General features: G+C 33.0%; 1 protein-coding gene across 1 annotated transcript; it reads right to left on the reverse strand.

The window, feature by feature from the left end:
• Positions 1-16983: 16983 nt before the first annotated feature.
• Positions 16984-17729, reverse strand: LOC111399948. Its single transcript, XM_023027427.1, has 2 exons — positions 17377-17729; positions 16984-17257 (listed from the first exon to the last, which is right to left on the reverse strand). Exons 1-2 carry the CDS (start codon positions 17694-17696, stop codon positions 16984-16986), a joined length of 594 nt encoding a protein of 197 aa, XP_022883195.1. The 5' UTR covers positions 17697-17729.
• Positions 17730-18074: the final 345 nt, after the last annotated feature.

Here is an 18074-nt window from a genome sequence, read left to right on the forward strand (position 1 = left end):
AGAACAATCAGTTCTTGTATTTTTCCTATGCTTGTAGTCCAACCTTCCTCAATCTTCAGCAATATCTAAAAGCTATTGAGAAAGTACCTTCCTTAATGTGTTATGAAAGTGGGTGTTTTGGATTATGAACTTTGATGTTTTTCCCAACAAGTGGTTGTATAGTTTCAAGAATCAAAGGATAGAAATCAATGTATGGATGTGTTTTTGGATCTTCAAATAATGATATGGAGAAGTATTATAATGAACAACCACCCACAATTTCATGTAATGCATTGGGTATTTATAGTGGAAGACAATTCGATAATATGGGCCGTGTAAAACTCTTGAAAAATATGAAGTAGGATTTTTCAAGTAGCATTGTTGCTCAAACAATAGGGTAGCAAGAGGCGAGTGAAAGGTCTTTTCTCGAGCGAGAGTCAGGCTACAGATGTGTAACGATGATTCTATTTTTTCTGCGAGGAATGGATAGGCGATAGACTAGCGAAAATTTGATGACTCTTCTTTACTTATTTCAAACTCGAACCCTAGGTTACCTACTTCAACTATAGAATATTTCTACCAACTCCTTAGCTTTTACAACTCTTTAATTTAAGTCCTTTTGTCTAAAGAATTATCAATATATAAAATCCTAACAATGCACAAATACGATTCTTGTAAAATATATGGTTCATCCCTTTAGTCTCTGCGGATTTTCTTGTATCATTGTGGGATATCATTTGTGCAAATGGTGTAGAATTGGATTGGTTGTTTTCAAAATTCTTTGGTCTCTTGAAGATACGGGTGCTCAAATTGAGACACTACATCATTCATAGGAGGCGTAAGCCAAAATCTATCGACATCTCTACCAGAGAAAGGTAGAGAAAGAAATGGATGAAGTGGTGGTTGTTGTGCACGATCAAAAAAAACTCATCGTGTTTTGGTATTGAAAGGAATTTTCTGATCCTTCGCACCAAGAACTATACTAACATTAAATTCATTGTAAAAAAGAAAACCTGATACCAACCAAAAAAGATCATAAGAAATAAAAAAGCAAAATGACAACCATTGAAATTGGAAGTGATCTCAATACAAGTGATCATATATTGTTGATAGTAATAAACAACAGCCACATAAAAAAATGAGACCAAAAAAACACAGAGAAATAAAGCACCAAAAAATCGAGAATTGGAAATTTTGAATAGAAAGATACGCCACTTCTAAACTACAAAATCAATAATAATGTACTGGTGTTAAGTCATGAGCTAAGGGATTCAAATTCCCTCTAAATATATATCTAAATGATAGGAAACTCATATTTTATATAGACCAGTTTTTATTTTTTCTTTTTTATTAGAATTATGCCCTATAGTCTCTTGATCTTACTTAATTCTTAAATATCAGCTAGATCTTTCTATCAGAATCAACCAAGCTCAGAAATTTGGAAAGATGCCTAAAGACTCCGTAGCTTTTATGTTCCCTTTTTTTATTTCCAAAGTGTAATTTTGTAGTAAACTTCAATTAAATTTATTCACAGTGGGAAGATAACTCTTAAGATTTCAAATCTGTTACTTGTCAATGATCCCTTACACATGTTGAATTTTACTGAACAAGTTTTTAACAGCATTGTTGAGGAATAAAATATTTAATTTGAAGTTTGTTAGTTTATATAGTATTTGATTTTTTTTTAAATTTTGTTTTAGGCAATTAATTATACATCTAACATCTCTTGTTTATTTTTTTGATAGTTTCTGCAAAATTCTGAAGAGATGAAGCTCATCTAATTGGATCTCGAGATTGAAGGAACCTTTAGACAATGAAGAAGAGTAAAGAGAGAAGTGAGAAAAATGACAGAAAATCAAGATCAAAATCAAAACCGAATTCAATTACCACCAAATTCGCCAGTACAGCCATTTTCACCAAGAGCAATGGCCAATGATAGCAAAGTTTTAGTAAGGGATTATGTGAATTCCATCCCAACTCCTATGCAGTTGGCTATTATACATCCACTTTTTGGGCAGGCTAACTTCTACATTCGACTAGATGCCATCAACATGTTTTAAAATCATCAAGACATTAGGTTCTATGGAAGATCAACTAAAAGTTCTCATGAACTTATTCAGGCCTTCTCAACGCTTTGAGATATGATTAGTGAAGAAGACATGTTTGTTGATGCTTTTTGATTACGCCTAATCTTGCGAGTATCGTTTTATGAAATGACATGATGCAAAAATTCACTTTGAAATTCTTCCTGCCTTCTAGAATCCATCAGATCAGAAATGAAGTTCATACTTTCTAGCAAAGAGGCTTGAGAATTGCCTAGAAGAATGGAAAATATTTAAAGATTACTTCAAAAAGTGTCCTAATCTGAGCATTCCTAAAGACTTTAAGATCTGAATATTTTATTCAGGCATGAGACTGAATTATGCAACATAGCTAATGCATTAGCAGGAGGGGGTCAATCTTAGATATGTCCTGGGACAATGACTTAGTCCTTTTTTTAGAGAATTGCAGAAAATCAGTTTATGTGGCCACCCAAAAGGAAAACTCTAAGAAAATAGTGGAGATTCACAATATTGATGTAGTGACAATAATGGAAGCCAAGCTAGAAATACTAATATAGAAATTGGACAAACTAACTCAAAATGTGAGCGTAGTATACCAACCAGCACCAATCTTTTGGGACTGTAGGGTAGATCATATAACTATAAGCTGTCCTTTAGTTATCAGCCAGATGAGGTCATTTATGTATTGAACATTCTGAGATAACAGAACAATTTTTAACCCAACGCATATAATTCAGGTTGGAGCTAACATTTGAACTTCTCATGGCCTCATAATTAGGAATATCAGATTCAGGACAACCCACAAGGATTTAAGCCACATTAGAAGAAAAATCCACTGTTGGAAGATTTATTGATGTGCTACATCACTAAGAGTAAGACTGCACTCCAAAATCAGTAGGTTGCGATAACAAATCTGGAGACTCGAATGGGGTAGCTAGCAGCTATATCATCCAATAGAGGAACAAGTTAAGGCCATCACAACAAGAAGTGGAGTTTAGTTTCTAGAAATTACTGTGAAGAAGAAAGGAATCAAGAAGAAGCCAGACAATCATAGGTTAAAGTAACCATTCCTATCAATAAACACACACCTTCAGACCTATTCTCTCAAAGGTTGGAGAATAATAACTTGAAGAAACAATTTAAGAAGTTCTTGGATGCCTTAGACAACCTCACATCAACATACCTTTCATCGATGCCATTCTACAAATTTCAAATCACACGAAGTTTTGGAAAAAAATGTTGACTAAAAAGAAAAAGTTGCTAGTGGATGAAAAAGTAGCTTTGATAGAAGAATTATGTACAATCATACAACATAAGGTCCCTCCAAAACTAAAAAATCCAGGGCATTTCATAGTATCCTCTTTAGGAAATTTACATTATCTAAATGCTTTAATTGATTCTAAAGCAAATATTAATCTGAAGCCACGGTTTAGCTATAGAAAATTCAAAATTAGGATTGGATGATCCAAAAAAAGCATCAATAATCCTATAGTTGCGACATGACACTCAAGTATCCTTATGGAGTGGTAAATGATATGCACATCGAAGTTGGAGATAACTTATTTCTAGTTGATTTCATTATCCTTGATATGGATGCTCAATACATGCCGTTAATATCAGGAAGACCATTTTTAGCAACTAAACGAGCATTAATGGATTTTGAAAAAAGTTAATTAATCTTGAGGATGAAAGAAAAGCAACAAATCTTCACAATGAATACTCAACTCAAGCAACTACATGACATTAATGAGTGCAAAAGGATAGACTATTAAAGAAGAAGCAAGAAAAGGAGGAAGAAGGTGGAGTTGTTGAATGAGACAATAATGAAAATCTCGTAATCTAGAAGCAATAGATGTGAAAGGAACAACTGCCAACGCAGCTGGTACAAGCCTAAAAACTATATTCTTAAGCCATCATAAATAGTCGGAACATCAGATTCAAGTTAAACACTTTCATTCCCATATTTTTCTTTACAGTGTGTATGAGCTTACTATAAATTGTTCCATGTTATGATTGATTTTTACTACTATAAAAGGGCATGATACCTGAACACATTAAATAAGGGAAAATACATAGTAAGTGATCCAATACTTTCATGCCAGTTCATTCACCACCTATAGATTTATACCAGAGGAATACTTAGTTCCCTTCTTTATCCTTAATTTTTATATATTGCTTGTTATATTTTTGGACATCAAGAAAAATGTTTGTTATAAGTTTGGGGCTGAAATACATTGAGTCTTATCTATTTTTACTATTTTATATGTTTGCTCGCGTGTAAAAAAAACTTCATAAATTTGAAAAATTATTTTGTTTTCAGCTTTATTTTTTCTTTTATGTGCTTGTGTGGATTTTATGATTTTTTCTACTATGATGGATATATTTGAAACTATGTGTTATATGATAAATTGTAGAAAAGTTTTATGTTAAGTTGATTTTTGCTTATTCATGTGAAAATTGATAATTTTGAGCACAAAATTTATGTTTTGGATCATTTAGGATTAGTTTGATTTAAAATTTAAATAAGTTGAAATTAGTGGACCATTGATGCTTTACCATGAACTCAAATGAATTCATGGTAGTCCTTTATGTTCTATTTTCAACGCACGTTGAATTAGCTCAATCTGATATCGGGTGAAAACATTACGATCAAAATATCAAAGGCTATTTAGGAATGAACATATGCAAACCGCTACATGCACAAAACCTTATGTATTATTTATCAAGAATAAAACTACTCTACCACACACGCTCAGTGAATCCTTTGGTGCTCCAGCTAAACTCTCTACAGACATACCACTTTTCTTTTTTGATTCAAACTCTTATTGTTATCAACTTCAGAAAGGTTTCTTGACTTAAATTCAATTCTTGTAAACAGAAAAGCAGGAAAACACGAGAAAACTCTCTCTTCCATCTTCACACACAATAATATCATCAAATTCATAAAGAACATCATGTCAATTCATCACTTTTGAAAGAGAAGATCATACATCTACAAATTAAATATTTCAACCTTGGACTTGAAGATCAATTCCTTTGGTATTATTTCATGATCCAAGCGATACTTTTCCGTAATTCTTTTTTATGACAGCCTAGATTTGCTTTTGTATTGGATGAAGATGAGCCATATTGTTATTTATTTTAATTCAAAATTATTAGTTTAGTATTTTTTTTTGTATTTCTTGATTAATTTTGCATACCTGTTGCTCTATTAAAATGCTTGACCACTAATTAGATAATTAGATGCTTTTTATAGTGTTGAGAGACTCATAATAAATTTGAAATGCTACAAAATTAACTTATATGCAATAGATGTTAGGAATGATATCTATTACGTATGCAATCATATTGATAATCTCAAATTTAATGCATTCTAATTATTCAAATTTAGGTTTGAAATAGACTCGGATCGTGACTAGAATAGAGTTAATTTATCTTGAAAAGAAAGTTGAATACATTAAATTTATCAATTGTCAAGAGTGCATGAATAAGATTAAACTACATAATTGAGAATTGAAATAGTTAGCAACAAGTGGATTCGAATTCCAATACAGTCATCCATAAATTGTTGAAAACAACACTTTTACAGCTTTCTTAGATTAATTTAGTACAGATCAAATCAAACTCTCTTTTGTGTTACATATTTCGAATCCAATACATAACTAGTAAAATTAAATTGAATTTATTTCCTGTGGGACAATAACTCTTAACTAATCAAGTCTATTACTTGTTAACTATCCCGTACATTTGCAAAATTTTACCGAACACAAAGTAGAATTAACAAACCAGAATCTAAATTGAATTATTGTGATTTCTGATTATATTAGAGAATTCTAACATCAGAACTCATGCTGAACAATGAAAATCACTCCTTCAGGAAGCAACTAAAAAAGCTGAATGAAATTGGCAATGAGTGTTTAAAGTTAGCCTCTCTCTCTCTCTCTAAAGAGCTTAAAATCTATGCCAAATATTACATAGATTAAGCAAATTTCAAATGGAAATCAAGGTCGAGTCCAAAAGGAAAACCCTAGAAATGGCTAAATCCAAACAATGCCTTAGACCTCTTAATGATGAAATAAATATGAGATTATCTTCAAAATGGTGGTTGTAATTTGTGGTACAAGTAAATTTGAATTCAGATTTTACAAAACCAAGAGGACATTCAAAATTGTACTCTTACATATCGACATTTGGCATGCAGTGTTGTGGTCTCTTCATTATCTTTGACAATGAACTGGTCAAGGGATCGTCTTTAAAAAAATCTCGTACTTCAGTATCAGATTCAAGTAAAAGAAACAAAGAAGTTTCACAGTACCACTACTTAAAATTATACTTGGTTTCATATAAGTGAATCGACTATGATTATTTTCACTGCTTAAGAACAGTACCTATGATTTGAAGCTTCTCTATAAGAGCAGATTTACGAAAAGAAGAACAGTAATATCTTATATGGCAATGTTGATTTTTGAACATACTCGACTTCTAATATTAATTATCCGATTCCTCTTGCAAAGAATTTCGGACAAATGCTCATTGCTGAGGTGTCAATTTTCTAACACGTGTTCGACATGTAATTTAAAAAGAGTACCAACACAATACGTCGTTATTATGTTATTTAAAAAATATTTACTTTGTTTTAGTCTAATATTATTTATGTTTTTCTGTTATTATTAAATTCATAATCAAATAGAAGGTACAGAGATATTTTTAATTTCGAAATAATCTTTGTTATTCAAATGTAAGCCTGTCAATATTGTTTAAAGAAATTTAATGTAGTGGGTCCCTTTTTTTCTTTTAAGAATTGAGAAACATGCAATTATGAGTAATTTTCCCTCCCCAATTGAGTCGATTAACAGAGTGAAAAATGCTTAGTTGGTAACAATGGTTGGGCTTTTAGAACTTTTATACAAAAGACATTGTTCTTATTAGGTTGTTGCATTTTTTCGCCACTTGAAGCAAAACTTCATGTCAGTGGCAATGACGCTGAAAGTGTAAAAATGGAGTTCAAAGATTATGCTACTTGCTTTACCTCTATTTTCGTTTTTCTTCTTGGTTATTTTTTATTTTTTGGGCAGGTCAAACATTACACCACGCCGTGCTACTGCGAGTCAACACCTGTTTGGTGACTGAAAAACAAAAAAGAAGATGGAACTTGAAATTTTCTGTGTCAGAGTTGTGTGGAAGATTGACTCACCGATGTCAACTTCGTGTCTGTGCATCATAGGTGTTTACATTCATTATACGTGGGCAAATGAAAAAGTGTTTCAGAGCCTCAATCGTTGTGATGGATTCAATTAAACAGCACCACCATATATTATTATGGGATACTAAAGAATAAAAAACTAGATTGAAGGCCAATGGGTAGAAATTAAAGTTCTACAATATGTACTTAATCTAATTAAACACATAGATGCTTAGTACGTATCCATGTCCTTATAAGGAGGCAAAAGTACATATCCATTTAGAAATTTATAAACTGTATCATGATGATTTAAAGAAGACAGCAAGAGCCTTTAAAACTTAGAAACACAACCATAGAAAGCTGAATAATGTATTTGAACCTTCTACAGAAAATAATTCAATCAAAGTTACTCTGAATGATTCAAATCATTGAAGGAGTGTATTTGGTACCTGGAGTTGAAATTAGAAATTACCAACGAGCAATATAAAGCGAAACAGTTTAGTCAACAGTTAATAATCATTAATCTTCAACAATTCTGGGAGTAATTGTCATATCTCCTCATTGCTAGGGGAGTAGTTAGAAGGCAAGAAATCATCTAACCAATCAGCATAAATTCCCTAAACCTGCCTGCCGAGCTTCCATGTCTTTCTTTCTGCATCTTCATTTGCTGGAGCAACAATAACAGCAGTTGCCTGAGATGAACCAATTACAGGCACCAGGAAAGGCTCTTCTGGAATTTTGCTGCCTGAATTCATTACTGGCTCCGTCTTAACTCGAGCACGATGTAACTGGAAATCTGCAAAAAAGAAAGCATATGTGTTGGAAGTTTTACATGAATGTAAAGTATTTTCAATAGGAAACAAACAGGCTACTAATTGAAATTAACGTTCAAGTAGGAAATGTTTTATTGAAATTGATTATAAGAAGGGCTTCGAATTAGACAAAAAAAAAATATTAGGATTTTGATAAGATATTTTTTATGGTATTCTTTTTCTTTCATTTTTATTCAATTGTTACAGTATAACTACATATACATGTCATTTTAAAACAAATATCATTATTCGTACTGATATTTTGAATGAGTTATCTGGACTTCCAAAATTTGTCGTTAGCGAAAAAGCACAAAATGTGTTATCTGTTACCATTTAATGAGAACCTTCTTTTTCTTGTTAATGTCATGAAAGGGTCTTCCTAAACAAGGTAAATCAGCAAGATCAGTTCAAAGGAAACATTAATTGTATTGAACTAAACCCAAAAAGAAAGCTTTAAATTGTAATACGAGAGACTAAATATACCTGACTGGTCATGAGCAAAATGACATGTTTTTCCAGAAGGGCATTGGCCGATCTCCCATTTGCAACCTAGTTTCGTTTTCCGAAATGGTGTCTTTGCTTGGAAAGTATCGGAACTGCTGCTAAGATTCTTACCATAATCAGGCTGAGCATAATCACTTTTATTTATCAAATCAGGCCTCGTAGTTCCAATACTTACAACAACACTCTCTCTCTTTTGCTTTGAAATGTCAGTCAAAAATTTCATTGGACTTTCATGAAGAAATTTGTATTTCTCTCCATATCGACACTCAAACCCATTGTAAAACAAATAGCAAATTTTCGTCCTGTGTGTCATTCTTTGATCATCGCTAAAATTTTCAGTGCCTCTCTTCTTTCCTCGAACAAGTTCTTGCCAATTTGGAGGGGGATTCCGTAAATCTTCAACACCGTGAGCATATGTGCAATGCTCCCCATTCTTGCAGGTACCTTTGGAGAATTTCGCATAAATATGAGTCTTGTAAAATATATGGCCCGTTCCTTTAGTCTCCGAGGATTTAGTAATGTCATCATGTGATTTCATTTGTGCAAAGGGTGCAAAATTTGATGGGTTGTTTTCAAGGTTCATTAGTCTCTTGAAGGGAGGGGGATGCTCAAATTGAGAAACAGCTCCATTCATAGGAGGTGTAGGCCAAAACCTATCAACATCTCCACCGGCAAAAGGTAGAGGAAGAAATGGAGGAAGTGGTGGTTGTTGTGCAGGATCAGGAAAACTCATCGTGTTTTGGTATTTAAAGAAATCTCCGAATTCTTCTCACTATGCTAAGTTTAAAATCTTGGCAATAAAAAAGAAAAAGAAAAAACCGATACCAACCTGAAATAAATCATAAGAATTAAAAGACAAAAATGACAGGGATTGAAATTTGATGTGATGTCAATGCAAATGATCCTAAATTGTTCAACATAATCAACAGCCACATAAAATATTAGTCCAAAATAGCACAAAGAATTAAAAGCACCAAAAAAATCAAGAATAGGAAAATTTGCATAGAAAGATAAGCCACATCTGAACTACAAAATCAATAATCATGTACCAATGTTTAGTCATGAGGCTGGGGTTTTAAATTCCCTCTAAATATAAATTTAAAATATTAGATTTAAGAGATGAGAAAGTCATAATTTATTTAGAACAATTTTTATTTTTACTTTTGTTTTTTGTTTTTTATTTTATTAGAATCAAGCCCTTTAGTCTCTTAATCTAACTTGAGTCTTAAATTTTAACTGGATCTTTCTATCACAATTAACCAGGCTAAGAAATTTGCTAAGACACCTAAAGACTCCCCAGCTTTTATGCTCTCGGATCTTCCCCTTTTCTTTTTTCTTTTTTCTTTTTTTTTTTTTTTTTTTGTCTTTTGGCACCAAAATTTTTAATTGAATTTAATCTAAGCAAATGAGATTTCTGAGTATATTAGAAATTCTAACAGGACATGCTGAACAATGAAAATCACTCCTTCTGGAAGCAACTAAAAAAGGGGAATGAAATTGGCATTGGGTGAAAGTTAAAAGCTATTAGATTTATTTATTATTATCTTTTTTTTTTTTTTTTGGTTTGGCTCTGCAAAGCTTAAAACAGGGCCAAATATTATGTAGATTAAGCATATTTCAACTGGAAATCAAGGTCCAGTCCAACAAGAAAACCCTAGAAATGGGTAAACCCAAACAGTGCCTTACACCTCATACTGGCGAAATAAATATGTGATTATCTTCAAAATGGTGGTTGTAATTGTGGGACCAGTATATTTGAATTCAGATTTTACAAAAACAAGAAGAAGTACCAAATTGTACTCCTGCATATCGACATTTGGCATAGAGTGTTGTGGTCTTTGCATTACCTTTGACAATGAACTGGTCAAGGGATCGTTCTAAAGAAAAATCCAATGGTTAAGGATCGGATTCAGGTACATGTTGCAAAGAAGTTTTCACAATGCCACTGCTTAAAATTATACTTGATTTCATATAAGTGCATGGCCTAAGATTATTTCTACTGCGTAAGAACTGTTAAGGGAATATAATCCCACATCGGTAAAAATATCGAAATAATGACCAATATATAAAGAATTGGGACACTCCTCTTAATAAGGTTGACCTTATTAAGATGGACCCCAAGTCTTCACATGGTATCAGAGCCCATTAAGCTCCAACGAGCGATTCGATCCGATTAAGTCTCTAAAAATGAGCACACGGATTTCAAGATTGGTCTGCTCAAATGAGCCACCATCTTGCGGGGGCATGTTAAGGGAATATAATCTCACATCGGTAAAAATATCGAAATAATGACCAATATATAAAGAATTGGGACACTCCTCTTAATAAGGTTGACCTTATTAAGATGGACCCCAAGTCTTCACAAGAACAGTACCCATAATCTGAAGCTTCACTATAAGAGCTGATTTTTGAAAGGAAAAACAAACCCGAATCCTCTTACAATAAATTTCAAAGGAATACTCATTGCTAAGGTATCAATTTTCTTAAATGTGTCTGACACTGTATTTAAAAAGTACCAATACGATACGTTGTAATTTCTTTTTTTAAAATCATAGTTTATTTTAGTTTAATATTATTTATGATTTTCCGTTACTATTAAAATCATAATCAAATAGAAGGTACAAAGATATTTTTATGTTTTGAAATAATCTTTGCTATTCAAATGTAAGCCTATCAATATTTTTTAAAGAAATTTAATGTAGTTAGCCCTTTTTTATTAAGAATTGAGAAAAAGAAATTGTGAGTAATTTCCCCTCCCCAATTGAGACGATTGATGTAGTAAAAAATGTTTAGTGGGTAGCTATGGTTGGGCTTTTAGAACTTCTATATAAAATACATCGTTCTTATTGGGTGGTTGTATTTTTTTGCCACTTGAAAAGAAGCATGTCTGTGTGGCAATAACACTGAATCTGCAAAAATAGAGTTCAAGGTTACGGTACTTTCTACTTCTCTATTTTCATTTTCTTCTTGGTTATATTTAAATTTTTTGGCATGTCGAACATTACAACACACCGTGTCACGGCGAGTCAATGAATGTTTGGCGCCTGAAAAACAAAAAAAGAAGATGAACACCGCCACTTGACATTTTTGACACGTGTTAAAAGCATGTCGGAGTTGTGGGGAAGATCAACGCACCGATGTCAACTACGTGTCTGCGCATCTCAGATCGATACTGGTTACGTCATCTTACATAAGAAATGAAAAATTGTTTCATAGCCTTGATCATTGTGATGGGAATTCAATTCAAAAGCACCACCATATATTATTGTGGGATACTAAAGAGTAAAAAACTGGGTTGATGGTCAATGGGTAGAAACTAAAATTCTATAATATGTATTTAATCGAATTAAACATATAGATGCTTAGTAAGTTATCCTTGATATGTGCTTTAAACCTCTGACAATCAATGGAGCCCTGTACCTCCAAGTATTCTTGGATGTTACTCAAAACTTCAAGAATGCCATATCTTTTTTAAGTGTACGGACATTAGTGGATGAATAAATGTGGTTTTTTTTTTTCCTTCTTTTTTTTTTTTCTTTTTTTGATAATTGGTTTTAACTAGTTTCATTTTTAGTTTGGAATAATTTATTTTAAGTACGTTGATTAAATATTTCAAGAATTGTCATTTTCGAAATATGAAAATCTGTAAATGAATTTTTAATATTCTTGTTTATTCTCGTGTTTCATATTTTTTTTTTTTTTTAAACTATGCCCCCACTGAAATAAATTCCTCGCTGGGGGAGTAGTGATGAGGCAAGAAGACATCCAACCAATCAGCATAAATTCCCTTAACCTGCCTGTCGAGCTTCCATTTCTTTCTTTCTGCATCTTTATTTGCTGGAGCAACGATAACTGCAGTTGCATGAGATGAACCAATTACAGGTATGGGGAGAGGCTCTTCTGGAATTTTGAGGCCTGTATTCATTATCAGCTCTGTCTCAACACGAGCACCAGGTGACTGCAAATCTGCAGAAAAGGAAGCATATGTGTTTGAAGTTTCACATATAAAGTATTTTCGATAGGAAATAAACATGCCACTAATTGAAAGCGATGTTCATGTAGGAAATGTTCTATTGAAATTTATTATAAGAAGGGCATCGAATTGAGCAAAAGAGAAATATTAGGAACTTGATAACATACTTTTCACGATATTTCTTTGCTTTCATTTTGATTCAAATATTACAGTATAACCACGTACACGTTTGATTTTAAAACAAATATCATTATTCGTAACAATATTTTGAATGTGTTATCTGGACTACAAAATTTTTTGTTTGCGAAAAAGGACAAAATATGTTATCTGCTGCCATTTAATGAGAACCTTCTTTTTCTTGTTAATGCCATAAAAGGATATTGCTAAACAAGGTAAATCAGCAAGATCAGTTCATAGCAAAAACATTAATTGTGTTGAACTAAGCCAGAAAAGAAAGATTTAAATCGTACTACGAGTGACTAAATATACTTGACTGGTCTTGAGCAAAATGATATGTTTCTCCGAAAGGGTATCAGCCGATCTCCCATTTGCAACATATTTTCGTTTTCCAAAATGCTGTCTTTGCTTAGAAAGTATCGGAACTGCTGCTGATGTTCTTACTATAATCAGGCTGAGCATAATCTTTTTTATTTATCAAATCAGGCCATGTAGCTCCAATACTTTCAACAACTCTTGCTCTCTTTTGCCTTGAAATGTCAGTCATAAATTTCATTAGACGTTCATGTAGAAATTTGCATTTCTCTCCATATCGACACTCATGTCCGTTGTAAAATAAATTGCAAATTTTCATCTTGTATATCAGCCTTTTGTCATCACTAAAATCCCCAGTGCCTCTCTTCTTTCCTCAAACAAGCTCTTGCCGATTTGGAGGGGAATTTCATAATTCTTCAACATCATGAGCATATGTGCAATGCTCGCCATTCTTGCAGGTACATTTGGGGAATTTTGCACAAATACAAGTCTTGTAAAATGTATAGCCCGTCCCTTTAGTGTCCAAGATTTATTAATATCATTGCGGAATTTATTTGTGCAAAGGGTGCAAAATTTGATGGGTTGTTTTCAAAATTCATTAGTCTCTTGAACTGAGGGGGATCCTCAAATAGAGAAACAGCACCATTCATAGGAGGTGTAGACCAAAACCTATCAACATCTTCACTGGCAAAAGGTAGAGGAAGTAATGGAGGAAGTGGTGGTTGCTGTGCAGGATCATGAAAACTCATCGTGTTTTGGTATTGAAAGGAATTTCCTGATTCTTCTCACCTATAACTATACTAAGATAAAAAATAAAAAATAAAAAATAAAAATAAAACAAAAATAAAAAATCTGATACTAACCTGGAATAAATCATAAAATTAAAAAACCAAAATGATGGATTGAAATTGGGAGTGATGTCAATGCAAATGATCATAAGTTGTTCAGAATAATCAACAACAGCCACATAAAAATTTTGTGCAAAACAACACATAGAAATACAGCACTGAAAAATCAAGTATCAAAAAATTTGAATAGAAAGATAAGCCACTTCTAAATTACAAAATCAATAGTGATGTATCATTGTTAAGTCATGAGTTTGGGGTTTCAAATTCCATCTAAATATAAATCTAAAATATTAGAATTAGAAGATAGGAAACTCATATTTTATTTTGACCAATTTTTATTTTAAATTTGTTAGAATCAAGCCCTCTAGCCTGTTGATCTAACTTGAATCTTAAATTTAACTGGATCTTTCTATCACAATCAACCAAGCTCAGAAATTTGGGAAGAACCCTAAAGACTCCCCAGCTTTTATACTCTCTGTTCTTTCCTTTTTTTTTTTTTTCCTCCTTTGGCAGCACATTTTTTACTAGGGTTAGGTTTCTATTAGGGACATCAAGAGGTTTCTTATTGATAATTAAGAAATTGATTTCTAGGGCCGCCATAAGGGCTTGGAACTAAATCAGTTCACCAGCAGTAACTCAAATGTCTGGGAGGAAGCAATTGAAATAAAAACCTCAGGTCTTCATCTTGTTCTTCACAAGGATATGTTAGAACAGAAGTGCTTGCCTCCTTTCGGGATTCACTTTTACAACTTACAAGTTTTCTCCAAGAATTTCATTTAATAGTGATCTAAAATGTAAAATCATAAGAACCTAGAAAGCGATACTGTACTTTAGAAGAACAAGAATTCAATTCTTGACCAAAATTAAATTTGCAAACAATCTTACTAATTTAACAAGACAACTGAATTTATATTGTTCCATAATGGATTCCTCAAGAATATTTTCACGAAAAACAAGAAATAATTTTTTTAATTCTTGAAAATTTTAAAAATAACTGTTTATATTCATCATTTACAAACAAAAAATTAGACAAAGCAGAATTACCAAGCATGAATTTAATTTGAATTAATTTGATTTTCAAGAATACTAGAAATTCTAACAGGAGAACTCTGTTGGAAGAAAGAGGGGTTTACTAACTTGGATTGACTAAGGCTTTTAAGAGGACAACACTAATAGGAAGAAGGAAGTGAAAAAAGAAAACTTGTAATTCTCAACTTCAAGACTTTACACACTTTTTGGCTTATTACAAAATGGATGGCACTACCCCTTTATATAGTGTTTACATGAAACTTCTAGTCTACGCAATTTTCTAGAGACATCTAGACCACACATCAAGATATTTTTCTAGAATTCTCTAGATATTCTTCATAAGACCACATATGAAGATGATGGAGAAGCATCATAAGACCATGGTGTCCTTTCGCTCGAGCTTTCTCCTTGTGAAGATGATGGAGAAGCATCTCCACGAGTAGACGATAGAGGTGGATTGATAAGCTCTTGCAGCTCTTCATTCTCTTATTCTTCTTCTTCAAAGATTGGTAAAAAGTCGTAGTCTTCTTCTTGGACAGCCCAATCCCAAGCTCCTTCTTCATCAAGCTCGACATCTCTACTTTTGATGATCTTCTTCTTATTTGGATTATACAACTTGTAGCCTTTAGAGCGAGAGTCATAACCGATAAAAACATACCTTTCACTCTTTTCATCTAGTTTGGATTGTTTTTGATCTGGTACATGAGCATATGCAATGCTCCCAAATACTCGTAAGTGAGAGATGCTAGGCTTTCTTCCACTCCATACTTCTTATGGTGTCTTATTCCACACTTTTTTAGAATGCGATTGATTAGACAGATACACGGTGCAATTAACAGCTTCGGTCCAAAGTTCTTTGGGCAATCTCTTACTTTTGAGCATGCAACGAGCCATATTAAGAATTGATATATTCTTTCTTTCAGCTACTCCATTTTGTTGTGGAGAGTATGGAACCGTCAATGGGCGATGAATTCCATTCTCCTCACAATATTTCTCAAACTTTTTGGAGGTGAACTCTCCTCCTCTATCCAATCTTAAGGCTTTTATACTATATCCACTTTCTTTTTCAACAAGAGTTTTAAACTTCTTAAAAGTTTCAAAAACTTCCGATTTTTGTTTGAGAAAATAGACCCAAGTCTTTCTACTAAAATCATCAATAAAAAGAACAAAGTAATTGCTTTTACTGAGAGAGCTTAGATTAATTGGCCCACAAACATCAGAGTATACAAGTTCTAACGGCTTCTTAGCTCTTGTAGATACTTCTTTTGGAAAACTTTCCTCGAATGCTTTCCAAGTAAGCATCCTTCACATAATTGATTTGCATGATTTATTGGAGGCAAACCTTTCACCATCAATCTTACTCAACAACTTTAAGCCTCCAAATTAAGATGCCCAAATCTCAAGTGCCAAAGCCAAGATGAATTTTTAAAACAAGATTTTAAGCATTTGGCAACATCATTTTAAATGCTTAACACAAACATTCTATTTCTTGTTATAGGTACTTTGGCAATCAAATTTTCTCTTTGATCTCTTATTAAAAGACTATGATCTTTCAAATGAATATCATAACCCTTCTCTAAGAGTTGTCCTTAACTTAAAATGTTATTTTTCATATTGGGCACATAATAGACATTTGAGATAAATTGATGAGTATCATTTTTCAAGCGGATCAAGATTTTACCTATTTCTTTCACTGGGATCTTGGATTCATCTTCAAAGGTATTGTTGCCGCTTACTGATTCATCAAGTTCCACAAATATGTTTTTTCTTCCACATACACGATTGCTTGCTCCAGTATCCAAATACCAAGTGTTCTTTTCTCTACTCTCTTTACCTTTGTAAGCTAATATTAGTGCAAGATCCACTTCAATTTCCCAACAAGCATAGTTAGCTTTCTCCTTAACTTGGTTAGTACTATTTTTACATTCTGAAGCATAATGACCAAGTTTTTGACAATTGTAACATTTAATTTGAGATTTGTCATACCTGGCCCTTCATTTTCCCTCGTACCTTTTACTCTTCCAGGACCTCTGGAGGAAAATAAGCTTTGTCTTCTTTCCTCCTTGTAGAATGCACTTCTTAATCGCTATTGGCCTCTTCCTCATCCTCTTCCTCTTTGGCTTCTATTAGTACTGAACCTTCCTTCACCCTCGTTCAAAGTGAGCTTTGTTTGAAGAGCTTGCTCTAATGGCTTTTCTTTCACCTTCTTCTTTAGTCTTTCCTCATGGGCTTGTAAAGATCCCATGAGTTGATCAACACTCATACTATCTAGATCTTTAGATTCCTCAATAGCTACAACTATGTAATCAAATTTAGAATCTAAAGACCTAAGTATCTTCTCAATTACTCGAGTGTCATTCAACTTTTCTACATTCCTCTTTAATTAATTCACAATAGCCAATACTCTAGACAAGTAATTAGAAATTGATTCCAATTCTTTCATATGTAAAGCTTCAAACTCACCTCGAAGTGTTTAGAGTATAATCTTTTTCACCTTCTCAACTCCTTTGTGGGAGTTTTGCAAAATCCCCATGCTTCCTTACTTGTAGTAGCACAAGCTACTTTCTCGAACATGCCTTCATCTAAGGCTTGATAGATGAGGGTAAGCGCCTTCTTGTCCTTCTTCCTTGCATCCTTCAAACTATCCCTTTGTACTTGGGATAAAGCAACCTCGTCTTGTGGCTCCGTGTAACCTTTCTCTACGTTCTTCCATGCATCTTGGGACCCGAGCAACGCTTTCATCCTTATGCTCCAATTGTCGTAGTTATCCTTGTTGAGTTGGGAAACTTGAAAAGGAATCATCTCACTTGCCATTTTTCACAAGAACCTTAGGGCTCTGATACTAGTTTGTTGGAGGAAATAGGGGTTTACTAACTTGGATTGGCTAAGGCTTTTAAAAGGACAACACTAATAGGAAGAATGAAGTGAAAAAAGGAAACTTGTATTTCTCAACTTCAAGACTTTACACATTTTTTGGCTTATTACAAAATGGAGGGCATTGCCCCCTTTATTTAGTGTTTACATGAAACTTCTAGTCCACACAATTTTCTAGAGATATCTAGATCATACATCAAGATATTTTCCTAGAATTCTATAGATATTCTTCATAAGACCACATATCTTACTTAGATATTTATATAGATTTTTCTAGACAATATTTCTAGAAATACTAGGCATGTAGGGCCTTTTAAT

The sequence above is a fragment of the Olea europaea genome, chromosome 9 (assembly GCF_002742605.1).
Source record: "Olea europaea var. sylvestris chromosome 9, O_europaea_v1, whole genome shotgun sequence".
NCBI lineage: Eukaryota > Viridiplantae > Streptophyta > Magnoliopsida > Lamiales > Oleaceae > Olea > Olea europaea.

Excerpts from the sequence above, each read along its gene's own strand:
- LOC111399948 (XM_023027427.1), bottom strand. The coding sequence starts at position 17,696 with ATGGCAAGTGAGATGATTCCTTTTCAAGTTTCCCAACTCAACAAGGAT. Across the intron at positions 17,258-17,376 it reads CCCACAAAGGAGTTGAGAAG|GAATGTAGAAAAGTTGAATG; the intron begins GTGAAAAAGATT and ends TTAATTAAAGAG.